General features: G+C 31.8%; 5 protein-coding genes across 8 annotated transcripts in view; 3 read left to right on the forward strand and 2 right to left on the reverse strand.

Moving 5' to 3' along the window:
• Ptp-h (protein tyrosine phosphatase) overlaps positions 1-2,364 on the reverse strand; it is a 61,810-nt gene extending 59,446 nt beyond the window's left edge. The window contains exons 1-2 of one of the 2 annotated variants that reach the window (XM_089737236.1): positions 2,154-2,364; positions 1,999-2,074 (exon numbers count right to left, since the gene is read on the reverse strand). In XM_089737236.1, coding sequence (XP_089593362.1) covers positions 1,999-2,074; positions 2,154-2,173 — 96 coding nt within the window. In that variant the 5' untranslated portion in view covers positions 2,174-2,364. The remainder of the gene's footprint in view (positions 1-1,998; positions 2,075-2,153) is intronic. The other variant, XM_089737235.1, reaches the window with a different exon arrangement.
• Positions 2,365-4,115: 1,751 nt separating this feature from the next.
• LOC114240777 (protein DPCD) lies at positions 4,116-6,915 on the forward strand. The gene is made up of 4 exons (XM_028171455.2): positions 4,116-4,392; positions 4,475-4,842; positions 6,057-6,293; positions 6,691-6,915. The coding sequence occupies exons 2-4, from the start codon at positions 4,480-4,482 to the stop codon at positions 6,793-6,795; spliced, it is 705 nt and encodes a 234-aa protein (XP_028027256.2). The 5' UTR covers positions 4,116-4,392; positions 4,475-4,479; the 3' UTR covers positions 6,796-6,915.
• Positions 6,916-6,979: 64 nt separating this feature from the next.
• Positions 6,980-7,934, reverse strand: LOC114240778 (nucleolar protein 16). The gene is made up of 3 exons (XM_028171456.2): positions 7,691-7,934; positions 7,361-7,615; positions 6,980-7,259 (listed from the first exon to the last, which is right to left on the reverse strand). Exons 1-3 carry the CDS (start codon positions 7,786-7,788, stop codon positions 7,010-7,012), a joined length of 603 nt encoding a protein of 200 aa, XP_028027257.1. The 5' UTR covers positions 7,789-7,934; the 3' UTR covers positions 6,980-7,009.
• Positions 7,935-8,533: 599 nt separating this feature from the next.
• Positions 8,534-11,015, forward strand: LOC114240776 (uncharacterized). 3 transcript variants are annotated; one of them, XM_089737233.1, is made up of 4 exons: positions 8,534-8,874; positions 8,964-9,356; positions 9,557-9,684; positions 9,953-11,015. In XM_089737233.1, exons 1-4 carry the CDS (start codon positions 8,683-8,685, stop codon positions 10,146-10,148), a joined length of 909 nt encoding a protein of 302 aa, XP_089593359.1. In that variant the 5' UTR covers positions 8,534-8,682; the 3' UTR covers positions 10,149-11,015. The 3 variants fall into 3 exon arrangements, with proteins under 3 accessions (XP_089593359.1, XP_028027255.2, XP_089593360.1); XM_028171454.2 differs by having other exon boundaries at positions 8,550-8,874; positions 8,964-9,491; XM_089737234.1 differs by lacking the exon at positions 9,557-9,684 and having other exon boundaries at positions 8,550-8,874; positions 8,964-9,491.
• Positions 11,016-14,328: 3,313 nt separating this feature from the next.
• Positions 14,329-17,730, forward strand: LOC114240781 (testis-expressed protein 10). Its single transcript, XM_089737232.1, has 2 exons — positions 14,329-14,924; positions 16,124-17,730. Exons 1-2 carry the CDS (start codon positions 14,565-14,567, stop codon positions 17,687-17,689), a joined length of 1,926 nt encoding a protein of 641 aa, XP_089593358.1. The 5' UTR covers positions 14,329-14,564; the 3' UTR covers positions 17,690-17,730.
• The last annotated feature ends 1,326 nt before the right edge of the window (positions 17,731-19,056 follow it).

The raw sequence follows: 19,056 nt of genomic DNA on the forward strand, positions 1-19,056 counted from the left end.
ACAGTTCACATAAACAAATTACTATTTTATTCCTGTAAACTCCTAATATGTCAGTACAGTTATATATTACAAATGGAATGTTATTAAGAATATCGGTAATGAATGGTGTTGCAATCGACACGCTTAATTTTATTGGTCAGTAAAATGTTTTACACACTTGTACCAAACACATACAATAAGACATATGCCCAGTGACTATATAACAACGTTATGTTTTTGTTTGTTTTAATTGTAATTGACACTTAACGGAGCGGAACTAATAGTGGTCTAATCATTAGCCTAATGGGTAAGACGCAGTTGGAATTAAACGCGATTATCCCGTAGTTCGATCTCCTCCAGCAGATTTAAATATTATTCAATAATATCTAAGCACTTAAGGGACTTCATCTGAAGTAACCGTGATACGTAAATACTTGTAAAAAAATTTCAAAAAAAGAATCTGGTATTTGTTGTGATCCATCCAGAGTTGGTACTACCGTTACATTTACATAGGTATGTCTGGGTTAAAAACAGTCTTGCGAAGCCTAAAAACCGTAATTGCAATGCAATTAGGATATCAACTTGGTCTTAATGAGGACTGCGACATTCAATATGTGAACTTAACACCATGTGGGCTGTCAGCTCGTCTATCCTTCTAAGTCATTTAAATTTCCATCTTAATAGTTCTTAGTCTATTTTATGGTTCGAATAGCTGAATAGCCGGTTTAGAATACAAATCAGACTTCAACTCCATGACTCAAGGAGGGTAGCAGCATTCATGTTGTTAATGCCATGTTGGTAATCACTTAGTACTAAGTGGGCTGTGGGCTTGTCTGCTCTACTGAATCACTGTAAAACAAATGAAGCTATGTTTAATTGACGAACAAAATTTTGTAAAATAGCATTCAATTTTGCTATACAAAATTCACATGTATTTATATAAAAAGTGAATTAATAAATTTAAACTTAAGCCGCCACAACACAACATCGCACAGCGACATCTGTTAGCGACGTGAGTAAACCCACCTTCCTTAAATCGTAATGTAATTGAACGAAGCCTAGATGACGCTGTTCGCAATTTCTCTAAATAAGGAAGTGCATATTACATTCTAGGAAAAAAAAAAAGAAGGGGCAAGTTTACCACAAATTGGAGTGACCAAACGTATTCAGAAATCTCTAACAGAATCTTTAGCATGTTAAAAGTTGTCTTACTTAATAGTAAAAAAAGCAAAATGGCGTGCTTGCTTCTAGCCTTTTAATCTATATTTTCACTATTTGTATTTAATATTTTGAATATTTTTTCTTATTAGTTCTCATATTGATTTATTGTTATACATAACACCCCAACAGACTAGTTAGAGTATAAAATAATTTACACAGCAGGTATTTTTGGACATTTTTGTTGGGACTGTTGACCATTTTAGACAAAGCGTCTGCAACCTTAACCTTAATCAATAACTTATTTATGATATGTTATAATGTATGTGGTAGTAAATATGGTAATAAGAAATAATGTTAACAGTTATAATGTTATATTTTTAGAGCCATTTAATGAACCACTTGTTTTATCAAAGTATGAAGTCGGTCCCTGTAATTCTGTTAGCATTTAGTGTGAGTAATATATCTTTTACTTGTAATATTTGTGATGTATATCATGTTGGTACCCAATAAATAAATTAAATAAAACTCTTTTAAGCAACATAATCTCATATCTACATATGTAAGTACATAGCTCTAAGTGATACTGATTATTATTGTAGCAACTCAAATTTATTTTATTTATTAAGGTAACCAATTAGTGTTTTCATAAAAAGAGATCTATTTTCTTCCTTTAAAAAAAAGTATAAGCAAGATTCATTGAAGTTTTTTAATGTTTACATTATTTGGTTATGTCTTTACATTTGCTTTATTTAATAAAGATTTTCTGTTATAAGAATATTAAGACAAAAAATGTATCTTTAAGTGGTGTTTCAAGTTTGCTTACCATTGCAATTTATTAAAAGAAGAAATTAAATTTACCTTTGATAGAGGTACTTTAAAACAGATAATTCTTGTGCCTTCTATTACCCGTCCGCAAGCATTGTATTTTATCCATCTATAAAATATTAAAATACATATTAATTTCATTGAATACTATTAAAATTGGAACAACACATTCGGAACCTGTCACCGACCTATCGGGAAGTTTAGGCATATTGCGTATAGACTGTCTTCTACATACACTGAATTTAGCTAGTTTTTGAGATTACAAATGAAGAATAATATTCTTATATATTCTTAAAAGTATAGGTTAATTGTTTGCGATTTTATTGGTTTACAAAATAAATAGGGTAGGTAGTTTATGCAGTTTCGCTAGACATTAATGACAAGTGACAAATAGTGACAATCGACGACGTGTGCATTATCTATGGTTTAACCTGTATGGGCTTCGATCCTCTTGCCTTTCCTAGGAAAAATTGTACCAAACAAATTTTCTATGGTGTAAGCATTTTTGAGGCTATGTTCGACTTTTTGGCGGGAACGTGAGGAGTGAAGTTGTGTGATTTGTTTTATTTTGTCTATTTTCTGTTCCTTCAAGTTAAATGTGTAATAACGGTGGTTTATTAACCGTTTAATATCTGTGAAAGTGCACAAATGTGGGAAAATGAAACAAAGCCGCTAGACGTAACTTCTCGGGATCCTCCAAAAACTCCACTGAAAAAATCTCAGTAAATGACCACCATTTTACTAAGATTATATTTCATCCCATATCATCTCATCTCATTTAATTTCATCCCAGTTGATTAATGTCTCAAATTAATAACCTTCACTTCATTTCACTACATATTCTAATTTTTCATAAAAATAAGTATTTAATTTGAAATAAGCTATAACTTAAAGCTCTTAGTTACCAGGTCATAAAATAACTTTAAAAAAAAGAAATCACAGATTGATTAATAAAAAATGTGTATAGGTACATACCATAGATTATACTAGACGTGCGCTAATCATGTTCGGAACTGGATTGAACATGACATCGTTCTTTTGAGTGTCGGAACTAGTTCCAGTAAACATGTTCGCGGAACTGCTTAGTTCCACGAACATGTTAAGGCTAGTAGCTGTTTGTAGTTTGTAGCTGTTTAGTTCCGCGGACATATTAAGTCTAGTAGCTGTTTGAAGCTGTTTAGTTCCGCGGACATGTTAAGTCTAGTAGCTGTTTGTAGTATAGCGAATCACGTATTAAGTTATTATTTATTACACAATATTTTTCAAAAAAGGTATTAAAAATACAATTTTTTAAAAGCACTATATAAAAATAGATTGCCGCTTATGGCAATTATTATTGTAATTATTATTTTGTAAGGTTTTTAGTTTTAGGTTCATTGTTACAGCTGGTTGCATAATTTATTAATGTACTCTAATTACTTTGTCATAATTTCAACTACTCTACTACTTTCATTATTTTTCAATGTATTGTACGATGCACCGGAAACTATAACCTATCAGTTGTTAATTAAAATACCACGTTATTCTGATATACAACTTAAATTGAGCTCGTTGTAGCCTTACAACCTTTTTCCCATAACCGAGATACCGAATAGCGAAAGTGGTGAATGTTTTAAAATTCTCTAATTTTGAATTATGATTTTCTAAGAAATGGTCTACAAACACTTAAGGTTAAGTGCTCGTAGGAATGATGCATGGTCAAGGTCAAAATCCATAGCAAAACATTTTAATTTATTCAACTATCGACTGTAACACGTAGGTCGTAGAGCATAACTTCAATATTAATAAAAATGTAATATGAAAGAGCTCCACACGCAGTTTCATGCACTCGCTCCATCTCACTCCCTCGTATTCGTGCCATATGTCGCCTTATCTCTTTACGTGGACTCGTGTTGGTTCGAGACTCGTTCGGGTGGACTCGCCGCGCCACGCCTCCGCGCCGCGCGGTACCTATGCTCTAATCATGTCCGCATGTCCGTCATGTTCAACGCGTTCGTAGTTCCTGCATAACAGTACACTTGGAATGGAAATGGAACTGTCTGAACATGTTAATTTTGACAATTCGGATTGAATGATATAGTTCCATATGAGGACATAGTTCCAGGAACTATTTAGGTCCGGAACTACGCATGTCTAGATTATACACTTAATACCTAACCGTAATACCTAGAAAAATTTAATTGATTTATTTATTGCTGTACCTTGATATTAATGAAACACAAATATTTGTTTCCTATTAAAGCAAATAATGAATTTAGATACAAATATAGATAGGATTATTTTGAAGTTGTGTTTGCACTATAAATATTCATCACCAATATGGATTAAGAAAAGAATGAAAACAATTAAAACTTAACAAAAAACTTTCGTATTGTTGAATAATAAAATTACACATTGTACTTTTACTGCCAGTTAATTAACGATTAGGTATGTACTATTTAATATTAACCTCAGAAAAATATGTTCTGTCACTATGCCTGTTTAATGCTTTTTAATATTGTTACTATAGAAACAATGAAACGAAAAACTTGTTTGATCGAGACTTTTGAGTCCTGTGAAAATTCCGACAAAAAGCATCGAAATATCCAAAGTGGAACGGCTACAATGTACAAAAACACAATTTGGTATCATACTTTACTAGATGCTGAAAAATCATGTCTCAAGGAAGAAAAAGTTAAAAAAATTCATTATAAGTTCGAAGACGGTAGAGAAATGGTAGAGGAATATAATGTAGATACACAAGTTTTATTACGTAGAGCTTGGAAGGTGAAAGGAAAACTTGGTGGTGAAGGAAAATGGCATGTAGAAATTGGTGATCCCATACCTGATGCTATTTCAAATAGTGATTGTGCTGAAATAACTGAATGCAAAGACCAGGTAGATATCTGTGTAATGAATATAAATTTTATATTTTTATAATTAACCCTAGCGAGAATGTTACATGTGCATTTAATTGCTATGACACAGTAGCATTATATTACTGCATTCCTCCATTGTATCTATACAAACAGGAACAGTCATATAAAAGCTCTACCAATAAGTATTGTCCTAATACTAGTGCTGACAAAACAAAAATATCATCTATAAAAAAATATCCTAATCATACCTTAGCTTAGAAATAGTTTTGAGAAATGCTTACAGTCAAGATTAAAATTAGACACGTAGTAACATTATCCTGACCTTTAAAAGTAATTACGTTTTACTGCTGAAATTCTTCCTGTCCCTACCCCTAAATTGACTTGTAGGGGAAACTATAATACCACCATCCTATTTATTTGGCTGTCGATTACTTATGGATACCAAGTCTTAAAAGATTACAAAACTATTGGTACATCCACCTTATGTCTCAAAGTCCAAATAATCACAATGTCTATGGATCTGGTAGCCACATAACACTGTTTCAATACAACAATACAATAATAAATGAATTGCTGTTCGTTAGTCTCACTAAAACTTGTTTGGCTAATGTTGGTCTTGAATTATTTGTGGAAGTCCAGAGAAGGTTTAAAAGGTAGATAAATGAATGAAAATGCTCGGAATAAAATAAAAATAACAATTTTGTTTTTCCTTTGATGCGCCCCCTCTCGGATGGATTGTTTTTGTTTGTTTTAAGTTTATTTAATTACAAAAGTTTAGGTCTTTTGTTTATCGATTGAGGCACTACGAAGTCTGCCGGGTCAGCTAGTCATTCAATAAAAATATAATAAAGATTACCATGATTATATTAATTTTTTGCAATACTGATATAGTAATTCTTACTGTTTACTTAATGTTTAAATGTTTTTTTTCATGCAGAAAGCTTAACCCCAAAACCATGACATAAATTAAGGTTTCCATGCCAACATACCTACCTAGAATTCATACTCCGTGCATTGGGTATATAGTTCTCGACTGTCTGCAAATGTTAGGAGTGGACTGCAAGCCTAAGGATGTTTATATGGCCCTATCCACCAAACCACTCACCCGCTCTCTGGTTTCCACCCGGGATCAGAACCTGTGCAGAATAGTGGGCTTCCAAATCAGAACCAGGCTGCCAGATTGGAACTCGATGATTAAATGGACATATTTTAATTACTTTTTTGGAATTTTAGCCTCAAGTATTCAGGAGGAATACGAGAATAAATTTAGAATGGAGAATAAGAAATCTACCATACCCAATTGAAACATATTCTATTAGTGCAAACAATGATGAAAGGTGCATAGTTATTAGAACAACAAACAAAAAATACTTTAAAAAGTTTAAAATACCTGAACTTGAGAGGCTGAACTTAAATATAGAGCAAGCTAATATACAATCTTCTCATCATTTCAACACATTAATAATTATGGTATGTACAAACTTTATTCTGAAATTGTTTGCCTAATGATCTGACACTCAGTTTCGGAAGGTCTATGTTGCTGGTTAACTGCCATAGCAGATTTAATGAATCAACGGTGTGATTGTGATGGTGCTGAAATACCGCAGGATTTTGTTTAATAAAATATGTATTTAACAAATATGTTCATGTAATAATATTAAATTCCACAATGGAAGGAATAACATATAATAAAATTAAACCCACAAAAATAATGATTGGCATAGTTATTTGTGGTAAACTTGTAAGCCTGCACAGGTCACACCATCATCACATTTTTGCCATGAAGCAGTAATGTGTTCTGGTTTCATGGAAGTAGCAGCTGTAATTTATAAAGAAAATGCATTATAAACAATTTATTCTGTTCAAGTACAAGAAACCTCAACAACTACTCGACATGGAGAAGGAATGGTATGAAGAATTAAAGAAGGTAAAACCAATCAAGGACATACCTAATGATTGTAAAACCCAATAAAATTAAACAGTCACTAAGATATCTATGGAGTTTAACTTGAATAAATCAATAATAAGATACTGTCCAATTTATAATTAAAACTTATTATACAAAATACACTTGTAATTGTACAAAGACAAATTGTTTTTTTTAGTTTCACCCATGCTTCTGAGGTTGGTAAATTGTTCAATAGAAAGGCTCAATATCTATAACTTAATCATATATTTTCTAAAAGCTAATCGTCCATAGCTAATGCTATTGCTTGTTTTTTTAATTCATCTTCATCCAATTCTTTGTCCAGCATTCCTCTTTCCTGCAGGTATACACTATACTGTGCAGGTATACCCATGAATGTTTTTATTTTAGATCGCAATTGTTTCCAAGTTTCCTGATAATAATTCTTTTTGTCTCTTTCCATAGCTTTGTAGTCGTTACCATATTTGTCTAATAAATATGTGATAAATTCAACCTGACCCTTAGGTAACCTGGAATCAATTTTGCTTTAATAAACACAAGTTTTAAATTTAGAACTTTACAAAATGATTTGGAAAATAATATCAATTTGTAAACAGTTTGTGTTCCTTACATAAACATCCTTTTCCGAGGCGCCTTGGCCTGTTTTTCTAATTTCTCAGCTACTTCCTTCTTTGGTGGAAGTCTTACAACTGTTTCCACTTCTTCATCTGAATCGATCTGGTTTACCATTTGCTTCGCCCTTTGAATTTGAGTCTGTTTGAAATTTGGTATTTTTATAGTTTTATTTGGATCACTTACAAGACCCATTTCCCTTAGATTTCGAGCAGAAGTTTTTTTATTATTCCATGCTTCCTTGACAATTGAACTGTAATTTAAATAAATATTATTGACAAAGTTATGGACGATGCAGTACATTTCAAATATTTTCGATATTACGAACCATTGAACGTTCCCTGTACTTTTTTGTTTCCTATTCATACGCCGTCGATTTAACTTGTGTAAATACTTTTTTTTACGATGCTGCTTTTTTACTTTCATGTTTACTGAATAATGGGTTACTAAATTCGAACCAAAACGCTAATAATAGCCCGCAGATAACCTCAAGCCTCAAGAAAACCTCAAATCAAAACACATGTGTTGTCTAATGTTTTTTGTTCGATTACAATTTACATGTCATATCTATGGTTCGATTCTTCATACCTATTATCTATGATTATCCACTAGTGGATAGGCAAAGAGGACAGAGCCCATACAGTTAAATCTTCAGTAACAAAGATCGAAAAGCAGAATTTATTGACGCGTACGTGAGACGCGAAATGGTGTGAATTGCTTCTTTTTTGTTAAGTGTTCCTTCAGGTTTAAACGTGTAATAATGGAGGCTTATTTATCTTTTAGCGTCTGTGAAAATACACAACTGAGGGAAAATAAGACAAGGTCTCCGAATGTGTCTACTCGACTTCCTTTAAAAAGGCAACTGAAGTGTCAGTTTATTCCCTTGATTTTACTGGGCCGCTGTTGACGGTTAACCAGTATTACGGCTCTGCTGATGGTAAGTGTCCATTAAGTGCACAAATGTGGGAAAATGAAACAAAGCCGTTGGAAATTATACTTCATCCCATATCATCTCAGCTCATTTCTTTTAATTTCATCCCAGTTGATTTATGTCTCAAATTAATCATCTTCATTTCATTTCATTTCATACCATATTATAATTTTTCATTAAAATAAGAATATAAAATAAAATAATATATGACCTAAAGGTCTTAGTTACCAGGTCATAAAACCCCTTAGAAAACACATTTTTTATTATTTATACCTATTACCTATTAGTTTTTAGAAAATTTTGTTAAAATTTAAATTAAAATAAACTATCTACATAAATGTAGTAGAGTTATTGATGGTTTAACTTGTTTACTGATTATCTAATTTTTAATGTATAGTGATATTCACTGTAATTTAAACTACACATGTAGTACCAATCCCATATTAATTTATGTCCTTATACAGAACCATTTAATTAATTTTGCCACTATGGTCAAAGTTTGTGTGGTGAAGAGCTGTTCAAGTGGGCGTACAGGCAAGAAAAAAAATAATCGAATGCCTTTGTCTTTTTTTCAACCAACGGTGTGCAAACTATTTAATATTTTTCATATAGCACTTTCCTTTGCATGTACTTATTGATAATTTAAAACAATGATCCATTTATGTTGTAGACACCAACGAGGTTAATAAATTGGTCAAAGTCAATGAGAATTAATTTAAAAGCAACAGACTCTATTTGTCAATTTCATTTTAAAGAGGAGCATATAAAAATGTATGATAAAATTAAAATTGGTGAAGTTATTTATTTTTCGTATTTACTTAAGAAAGTACTAAAGGAAGAAGCTTTGCCAACAATTGAGCATCAATTTCATCCTTTACTAGACCAACAGCAAAGTATCCTCAAGGTACAGGAACTACTAATAGATCCGCAGAACAGTTGCTATTCTACAGATTACATAGAACAAAGTCAAGAAAGTTTACAAGAACAAGTTCAGATCGAGAAAACGCATAATGATTCAAGGGAACAAGAACTGATTGAAACTATTGATTATTTCAAAAATAATGTTAGCAACTTTTTAATACTGCCAGAGTTTTGGTTTTACATAGAAAAACCTAGACAATTAGAGTTTATGAGAATTGATAGTGCATGCAAGCAAATAAAAAATCATATACGTTTAAATGAAGACTTATCAATAACGGTATGAATAGCTATGTGGGCATGTTTATAATAACTACACTTTATTTAAACAAAATTACATTGCAGGTAATTCTTTTAAATAATGAAGAATTATGTACAGATCTAAAAATTAGTTCATTTGAAAATATTTACGATTACTTAAAATCTGTTGAAAAATGGCCACTGTGTGTTGGTACCCAAATCAAGAGAAACAAGTAAGATTATTTGAAATTTTACAAGTCTTAAACTGTTTACACCTACACCAATATGTTTAAAGTAATCAACAATATCAAATGTACCCATCTAGAATTTTCTAGAATGAATCATTCAAAGTATTACGGATTACTATACAAACTCTGTTCCCATATTTCTGGCAGAGTTCAAATACCTGATATGATGGTAGAAGTATTCCTCTGCTAGTAATACTACTAGGATGAAAAGTTTTATACTTATTTTATCATATATATTGAATTTTATTTTCAGATATTCAAAAAAATGCAGAGGTGTCATAATTGGTGATGAAGCCTATAAAAGATTTCAAAGAAATCCGAGATGCAAGTCTTGTCGGATCCTAAGGAATCAGTTGAAAAAACGTAAACTTTTAGCAGCTGCAAAGGTGTGGGAAAATGAAACAAAATCAATGTGTGGATGTGGTGCACAAATGGATGTAGCTTCTTGACATCTTTCAAAAAGCCTTTTGAGGTCTTAGTAAATTTACACTATTTTAAGGCTTTAAAACATGCTCAAATTTAGTCAAACGGACCAAGTCCGCCTACCAAATACATTCTCGATACAGACCACCAGATTGGACAGTTGCTCATGTAAGCTGTCAGGTACACACAGTTGTCATAATGTCATTGGATACAAAAATTATGGTGGTAGCAGTAAAACTAGCAACAATCACCACATAAAAAGCTGAAAAATCATAAAATGGGCGAAACTGTATTTAAGAAAACGACGCATTTAGTCATAAATTTAAATTATATCTACAAATGAACAGTGAAACCTTTGAAAATTTATTAAATTTACTCAAACCTCAGATCACAAAAAATGATATTGTTATGAGAAAGTCCGTTTCTGCAAAAGAGCAGCGTATTGCCATGTTATGATAAAGTATCTTGCATTAAGAAGAGAATTGAAGTTTAATTTAAATATATCATCACAGTTAGATATTCTCCCAAAAATTTTTTCTTTCTAGTTTGTCGTTTTCAAAATTTTCAGTTTCGTTACTTAAGTATTGTAAATTATTGCTTTCCAGCATCTCGGTTGCGACCAAAATCGTGATATGTACCCCACAAACATGGTAAATCTTTGTTTAATTGAATCGCGTTCCGTAAAGATTTTCTCCAAGATATAAAATGAGGAAACGCGCGGCCGTTTGTTCTGCTTAACCGTCCACACTACCGAATAGCGGCAGGCGATCAGATTTGGTTCAGTAGTGAACCAAAATCGTGATTCGTTCGAACCAAATTCGGGCGGGCAGATTCAGTTAATACTTTTATTGTGACATAAAATAAATTGCATTTTGCTCCATTTCAGATGACAATGTATTTATTATTTTATTATAAATTAAGACATGATATGGAACCCGGGAAATTTATAAATAAAAGTCAAAAAATGCCATTATATCTATACTTATTATTATAAAACTGAAGAGTTTATTTGTTTGTGTGAACGCGCTAATCTCAGGAACTACTGGTCCAATTTGAAAATTTCTTTCAGTGTTAAATAGCTCGTTTATTGAGGAAGACTATAAGCTATATAACATCACGCTAATAGCAATACAAACGGAGCACCAATAAAGAATGTTTCAAAATCGGGGATTTTTCCCTTTTGAGAGCTTCCGCCATAGATTATACACTTAATATATTAGAGCTTCCGCTGCGTGCGCTGCGGAAACGGATAAAGTTTCGCCAAAATAATGTATGACAGAATTGTTCCCCTTTAAAAGATCTAAAAAAGTCCGCGACGGCATATCTATATGTTAAGGTTGGCTCACTATAACATTTTATATGCCAATAATTTTTCTTCTAAATTATAGCGTTATTTCTGAAGGTGTTTTTATAAAGATGATATTAATCCTTATCCAAATAAATAAGTTATTCATCACAACATAAAAAAAAAATTATTGTCGAATTGATAACTTCCTCTTTTGAAGGCAAAAAATCAAAATAAAAAATAAATGTTTGGGGTGGACAGCCTTTATCACTTAAGGTATGAAAAATAGATACCATGACATGGGGTAAATTGGGATCCTGGGGTAAATTGGGACAAACCTGCGGAAGATTCTCAAAGTACCTGTAGCACGGAATCTACCTAATTTTGTTTATGTTAATATTTATCAATGTATAGAAGAAAAACCAAGTTAACTATGGAAGTACTAAATATGAGTTAAGTTGGTCCCAAAAATTCGTCAAATTAAATTGAAAATAGTGGTTGAAAAGTGCGTTTTAAAACAGCTTACAGAACTTTTAAAAAAAGTAATATTATCGTTGTTTTTTCAATAAGATCACAGTTTATATAAGTTTTTAATACACCTGGAAATACCACAACAAACGGTAAGTTGCAATATTCTTATTTTAAATACAATGTTTCGACAAAATAAAAAATGTATATTTTTTCCTTTCTTTTTGGGGAAAATTGGGACGTATGTAGGGTAATTGGGAACGAGACTGGAAAAATTAGGGACGAGAAAACACAAAATTGGAACGCCAAAAGACAAAATAGGGATGGCTTGTTAGGGTTGTCACTGATATCTTATAATAGATTTTTTAGCCTATACTATCACTTAATTGCGTGATGTAAAGAAGGTTAATGTGTTTATCAGTTAGTTTATGTAAGTATTATAGGTAAAAAAAAAGTATATATATAATTACTTTTTTTTCGCGACATTTACCTTGTAATATCTGCCCGGTCGTATGTTCTTTATAGCAATAAAAAAAATTAAAAGTTAAAAGAACTCAAACGAATCAAAACTTTTGTTATTTCAGAATCTATTCACGCGTCGAATCATGATTTTGTTAACATTCAAAACGCACACACAAATAAAAACAGGCCTCAGATTTTAAATGTAACATTAATTAAAAATCCGAGATATCCAATTATGAGTGAGTGAATTAATTGAGTTTAGTTATTTAGCTTAGAAAGAATTTCTTTTATTTTTGTTATTAATGGCAGTAATCAGATAAAGCTGTTTTTTATCTTATTCACCTGATATCTTACTCTTGCTCAAAGATTATTTTGAAAATGTTGATTAAATAAAATTGTATTATTGCATTTCCAGTCCTTTTGTTTTCTATTTTTTATTCTATTTTATGATTTTGTTTCAGAGTTGTGATTTTTAAGGAAATTAAATAATAATTTTCTAAAATATAACATGTACATACTTTTTTTGATCAATTTATTGTTGATTATCATTCACGTCACATCGCTTCGGAATAGAAACCAGCTTAATTTACACTATGTTGTGTATTGTGCTTAAAATATGGATTGTATTCATCATTTCGGTCCATATAAATAATTATATGGCACCTACCTATATATCGCAGTACTGCGAGTTGACAACCCTTACAAATATCCCAATTTAACCCTTAACCGTGTCAATTTACCCCGGACGCTGGGTAAATTGGAACGGCCATTATTTTACCGATTATTTCTTTAAAATTATGTAACAGTTTTTATCACCTAGGTACGTTCAAGACTCAACTTATTTCTTTGGTTGAGCAGTGACTATTTAATTGGAACTATTTTAAAATTCAATCTGAAGGTCGATTTTGTCCCTATTTACCCCATTGTACGGTAGTAGCCGATTCTCAGACCTAGTGAACATTAGATAAAAGTAAAAAAATCAATTCCAAGGAAGTCCATGCCTTGATCTCTAGTACGGAATTCAAGTCTGAAAATCGAATGACTGTAATTATGTTTCAAGATCTTCAAAAGGCATATACATAAATTAATTGTAATAACATAAATTATTAAAACTGGTTTCATATATTTTATTTGATCCCTAAATTAATTTCAGATAAATTGAAGTCGTCGCCGCGTCGTGGCCTAACGGAGAAGCATTCGTGTTGAGCGATGCACCGGTGTTCGAATCCCGCAGGCGGGTACCAATTTTTCTAATGAAATACGTACTCAACAAATGTTCACGATTGATTTCCACGGTGAAGGAATAACATCGTGTAATAAAAAAGAAACCCGCAAAATTATAATTTGCGTAATTACTGGTGGTAGGACCTCTTGTGAGTCTGCACGGGTAGGTACCACCACCCTGCTTATTTCTGCCATGAAGCAGTAATGCGTTTCGGTTTGAAGGGTGGGGCAGCCGTTGTAACTATAATTGAGACCTTAGAACTTATATCTCAAGGTGGGTGGCGCATTTACGTTGTAGATGTCTATGGGCTCCAGTAACCACTTAACACCAGGTGGGCTGTGAGCTCGTCCACTCATCTAAGCAATAATGAATATAAGGGCGACATTTGAGAACGCAATAATAATATCAAAAAATGAATATAAGGGCGACCTTTGAGAACGCCAGGAGTAAAGTTTACTTGTTTTATTTTGTTAATTATAATTTCTTTAAACTCAAAAATGTAATAATAGTGACTTATTAAGTTATTACCTACCGCTTTAGTATCCGTGACTGTGGACAAGTCTAGGAACTTGAATCGAAATCTGCATGTTTTCTAAGTCTATTGAACTCTCATGAAATTCTCACCATTTAACTATGAGTTTATTTCATTTGATTTAATCTCATACAAAATCTATTGGTTGTTACTCAGATATTTTACTTCATTTTCTGGGTTTTAGAAAAATTGTTATGAAGTATGTTCCTAATGCCTTGCAATTTTGCAATGGCCGATTAAAAAAATCTTTTAGGTTATGTTGTTTACGATCCGTCGTGTTCAACGTTATTGTTTACATAATTTTTGTTAAGTTTCAATATTATATTTCGATAAAACCATTGAACGGTGTGCAACTTTGAGTAAGACTAGCTGAGTGGGATCAGTGAAGTTTAAACAGCTGCCTAATCAATACCACTTACGGTCAACTTGTTTGTTATTTTTATTATATTAACCTTTTAATTAAGAAAACCATGCCACAAACGGGTGCAACTCGTTATCAAAAATTTCTTAAGTCTGAAAAGGCAAAGACTAAACTGAAAGCCAAAAAGGATCTTCCTAAAGGAACAAATGTTACTAAAACAAATTTTAAAGTGAAGAAAATTGTCATTAAAGAGCAGCTTAAAAAACGTACTGAGAAAGAGGCGTTGTCTATACGAAAGCTGAATGTTAAAGAACTCATAACACGTCTAAATCATTTTAACACAAATACCCGGAAAGACGCTCTCGATGGACTCACGGAACTAATTTCAGCTCATCCGGAAATTTTAGAAAAAGATTTAGGACTAATTATTCATGGAGTTAGTCCAATGATTTTGAATGTTGAAAAAATCGTAAGTATTCTAACTGATTATAAATCAATGAACCCACCAATATTATTTTTATTTTGTAGATGTTAGTTCTGGGTTATTTGTCAATGCCTCACTCACATCACAGACTGATGCTTAACTTGTGACATGACAGCCTGACTCATGGTGTAGAGCAGAAATGCTGACCATTTGGGCATAATTTTTTTTAGATATAGTCATGTTAACTCATGAACTCTTGAGATGAAACTCATCGTTAAGAATCTGCATTGCCTTGCTTGCATTCCAAAGTATTCTGTCATTGTGAAATGCTGTCCATGGTGACCTGGATGTAACGGCTTATTAACCCATCATCTAAGCCATAAATTATTCTTTGACTTGTGAAGGCTCAGACACAAGAATCATTGATTTTGATCACATTGTGCCCCTTTGTGCAAATAATAAAATACAGATATGAACTAGTTGGTTCAATCACCAGCAACAGAATCTACTATAAAAATCTGTTAACTATAGTCATGTATGTAGGGTCTGTCCGTGGGCTGATAGGACAGCTGTTCTTGTGCGATTTAAGTACACAACAGTGGCCACATACTGGCTTCGGCCATGAACTATTATAGTTGCTTAGACAAAACAATCTGTGACCTGTAGTGATTGCAAGTTCTCCCTACCTATATAAAAAAGATACAATGTAGGGATGTTAATTTACAAATAAATATTATTGTAGGGTAACTTTCTGCGAGACTAACTTTCTAGCGACATCTGATCACAGAGACTCAGGTCTTCATCCAGTTTTTGTGATGGTAATTACCTTGTGTACCTGCCCATTGATGTATGGAAGCTTTGGAGGGCAAGTCTCACAGTTTAAACCTATATATCTTGCAGATTTTCAAGTCTCAACAATAAATTTCCATTTGTTCAGTCTTCGACCGAGGCAATATACTACATAAACAAATAGTTAAGCTACCACTAATGTCTTACAGAGGTTTTGTTTTAACCCTTGGTTTATAAGAAGCCCATAGTCAATAAATAAATAAGTAATAAATGTGGATAAGTGCAGAGTGATAAAAGAAAACATTTAAAAAATAAATAAAAATCTTTTAAGTACAAATCAATTAAGAAATTTTTAAGCCACATTGAATGTTTTTAATTGAGGCACAAATTTTTCATTTATCCAAATATTGATTAAGGTTTGTAGAACTTTTATTAACATTCGTGTTTATTTTTAGGTGCGCCATGAATCACTGAAAGTTTTACACTTGATACTTTCGAATTTGAGTGTTGAGAAGATAGATCCATTTTTTGATGTTATGTCTACGTTTCTAAGGAGTGCTATGACTCATATTAACAGTAGAATTCAAGAAGATTCTCTACTATTCTTAGACATTCTCCTTCTATGTGCCCCAATGAAAATGGCAAAAGATTTTTATAGAATTATTCCAAATTTTTTAGACATGATATCAAAATTACACATTGACTCAAAACCTGGACGAACACTTACAGTTAATATGGAAAGCCAAATTACAAGTGTTCGTTGGAGATCTAAAGTTCTTCATAGACTTCAAGATTATTTACAGAAATTTGTCATCCACAACAAAGTTCTTGAATTTGAGAAACCTATAACAGAGTGTACAGAAGTTTTTGACCAAACTAAGCTAAAGTATTATCCATTATTTAAGCCAACTTACACATCAGTATGCTATTTGAAAATGCTATCATCCAAAAATTCTCAAGAGATTGTATCTGATGAAGTGGAACAATTGAAAGGCTATATAGACAACTTGATGCCACTATTATTTGAAATATGGCTTGAAGTGTGCCCAAATATGAATAAGGAAAAAAACATTGAGACTGTTGTAAGTGAAGATGCTGCATCATTATTAAAACATTCTCTTGAGATTATATTTTTGTTATGGGACCTAATAGAACATCTCAACAAGAAGAATCCGAGTTCAGATATAGAATCATCTTTTTGCCAGAAATATAAAAATTTATATACATTACACTTTGTGAATGCTTTTCCTTATGTGACAAATGTTAGAACCAAACAAAATAGTGATACTTCCCTTGAGAATGTGATTACGGACTCAAAATTGGTTTTAGAAAATTTGAAAATATGCCACTTGTTCATATTATTAAATCCAAAGATAAATTTGAAGTTACAAAATAAAGACATTATTGCTATCTTGCATTATATAGAAAAAACTTTCAACCATAATACTAAAGATGAAGTAAACGATGCCATCATTGAAATCATGCACACCATATTTTCAACTGAAGTGAGTACCTGGAGTAAAACATGTAGTGTAATGGATGGCTTATTCCGGAAAATTATATGGGCCTACTTCAATAAAAATATGTCCGGATCATGGAAACAAAAAATATTCGGGGTCCTATGCAAAGTTGCTCTTAATGATAAACTAAGTCATTTTCATGCCAATGATGCATATGAAATGTGGCTCAAGAATCTACCAGACATTTTATTGGGTAGTTCAGTTACAGAACAAACCATAGATATTATTCATAAATTTGCTGTACAGAGCAATGACAAATTTAATATAGTCATCAAACCTAAGTTGTCAATGATTATAGAAAATCTGCCAAATATTGTTAGTTCAGAAGCTGCTAATAATCCAAACATGTATTATAAATTATTTTCATTATTTTTTTGGATACGACCTTGGGATAATGAATCCTTAAATGTTTTAGAAAAACAATTATTGGACAGCAAATATAGTGATGATCATTGTAAATATATTATTGATACGTTAAAAAGTAGAACTGGAAGCACCTAATCCAAATCTGTAATGTATTAAAAGAAATATAATTACTATTATAATGTATTTTTAATAAACTCAGACACTATTTTATACAAAACCAACCCAATCGACTATCAAATAGTGTTAAGGGTACAAACATTACAGAACAGGTAACAAAACAAGCAGGACAACATTTTCAGACTACAAATAAAGTATAAGTTGCTTATTCACAAGAGCGAACAAACAAGCAACGTTTAACCTTTATCATATTTAAGTTTCTTATATTATTTATAATACTGCTAAATTTTACAATAATATATCATATAACACACACTCCCAATGAAATTGTTAACATAAAATTTAAAATCATCACATACGTTTTTCAAACAAAAATTTTCACCCATTAAACCTGCAGAGTTAAAATGGTAGAAATATCGACCAATTTTAAATATGCTTCTCACATTTGTACCGTTATTCGTACATCTGAAGCGGTGAAACACAGGGTGCATCTCACAACGAAATATGATGTTGATGTCAGCCTCAATGAAGCAGTTTCCTTACATTGTTTATTAAGACTAGTATTTCCATTTAATAAATACGTAGTTAAACAAAATAAATTAGCTACACTCTTGAGTAAATCTAAATGTTTGGCAAAATTTGGCTAAAATATAATATACACCAATTGAGAAGTTTAGTACAAGTCGACGAAATTCGAGAAAAACTTAATATTTCGTTATTGTATCAAATAACGTTTTTGCGCGTTGTAGATTGGAGCTAAAACCATTATTTCCTATTATGCAATAGGTACACTTAGAGCTACATAAGAAGACTAATAAATGAGTATTTTTGAGAACAATTTTCCTCATAAAAATAATTATGAAAGTGCATTTCATGCGAAATTGTATCATTGTTGAATTTTTGCATCAATAAGTTTATTATCATTTTGTTAATTTAATTGTGAATAATAAATTATGCTGCTTTCACGCTTATCAAAGTTTAAAGTAAAAATAATGGATGGATGTATGTGTACCTAATTTAAAAAAATATATATATTGAAATTTAAAAAACTAAAGAATGGTCATAGCATAAAACGTAAATGTGCTTTTTTTCATATCGACGCTTGAAAGGCAAACGTGACTAAGCGACAATGCGTGAACTTTACAGTAGACTAATTTAAAGTTGAAATACCTGAAAACAACATTTATTTTAACGAATCTAGCTGTAGTTGAATCTAGCTAGTAGCTGTAGGATTGAAATTATTTTAATAGACCTAGAAATATATTTTTTTTGCGCATCGAATATGGTTATTGCCTATCATTTATGTACAAAGCAGTTATTGTCGCTTAGTCACGTTTGCCTTTCAAGCGTCGATATGAACCAAATTTCCACAGAAAGAGCAAACA

Source organism: Bombyx mandarina, chromosome 23 (assembly GCF_030267445.1).
Source record: "Bombyx mandarina strain Sakado chromosome 23, ASM3026744v2".
Lineage (NCBI taxonomy): Eukaryota > Metazoa > Arthropoda > Insecta > Lepidoptera > Bombycidae > Bombyx > Bombyx mandarina.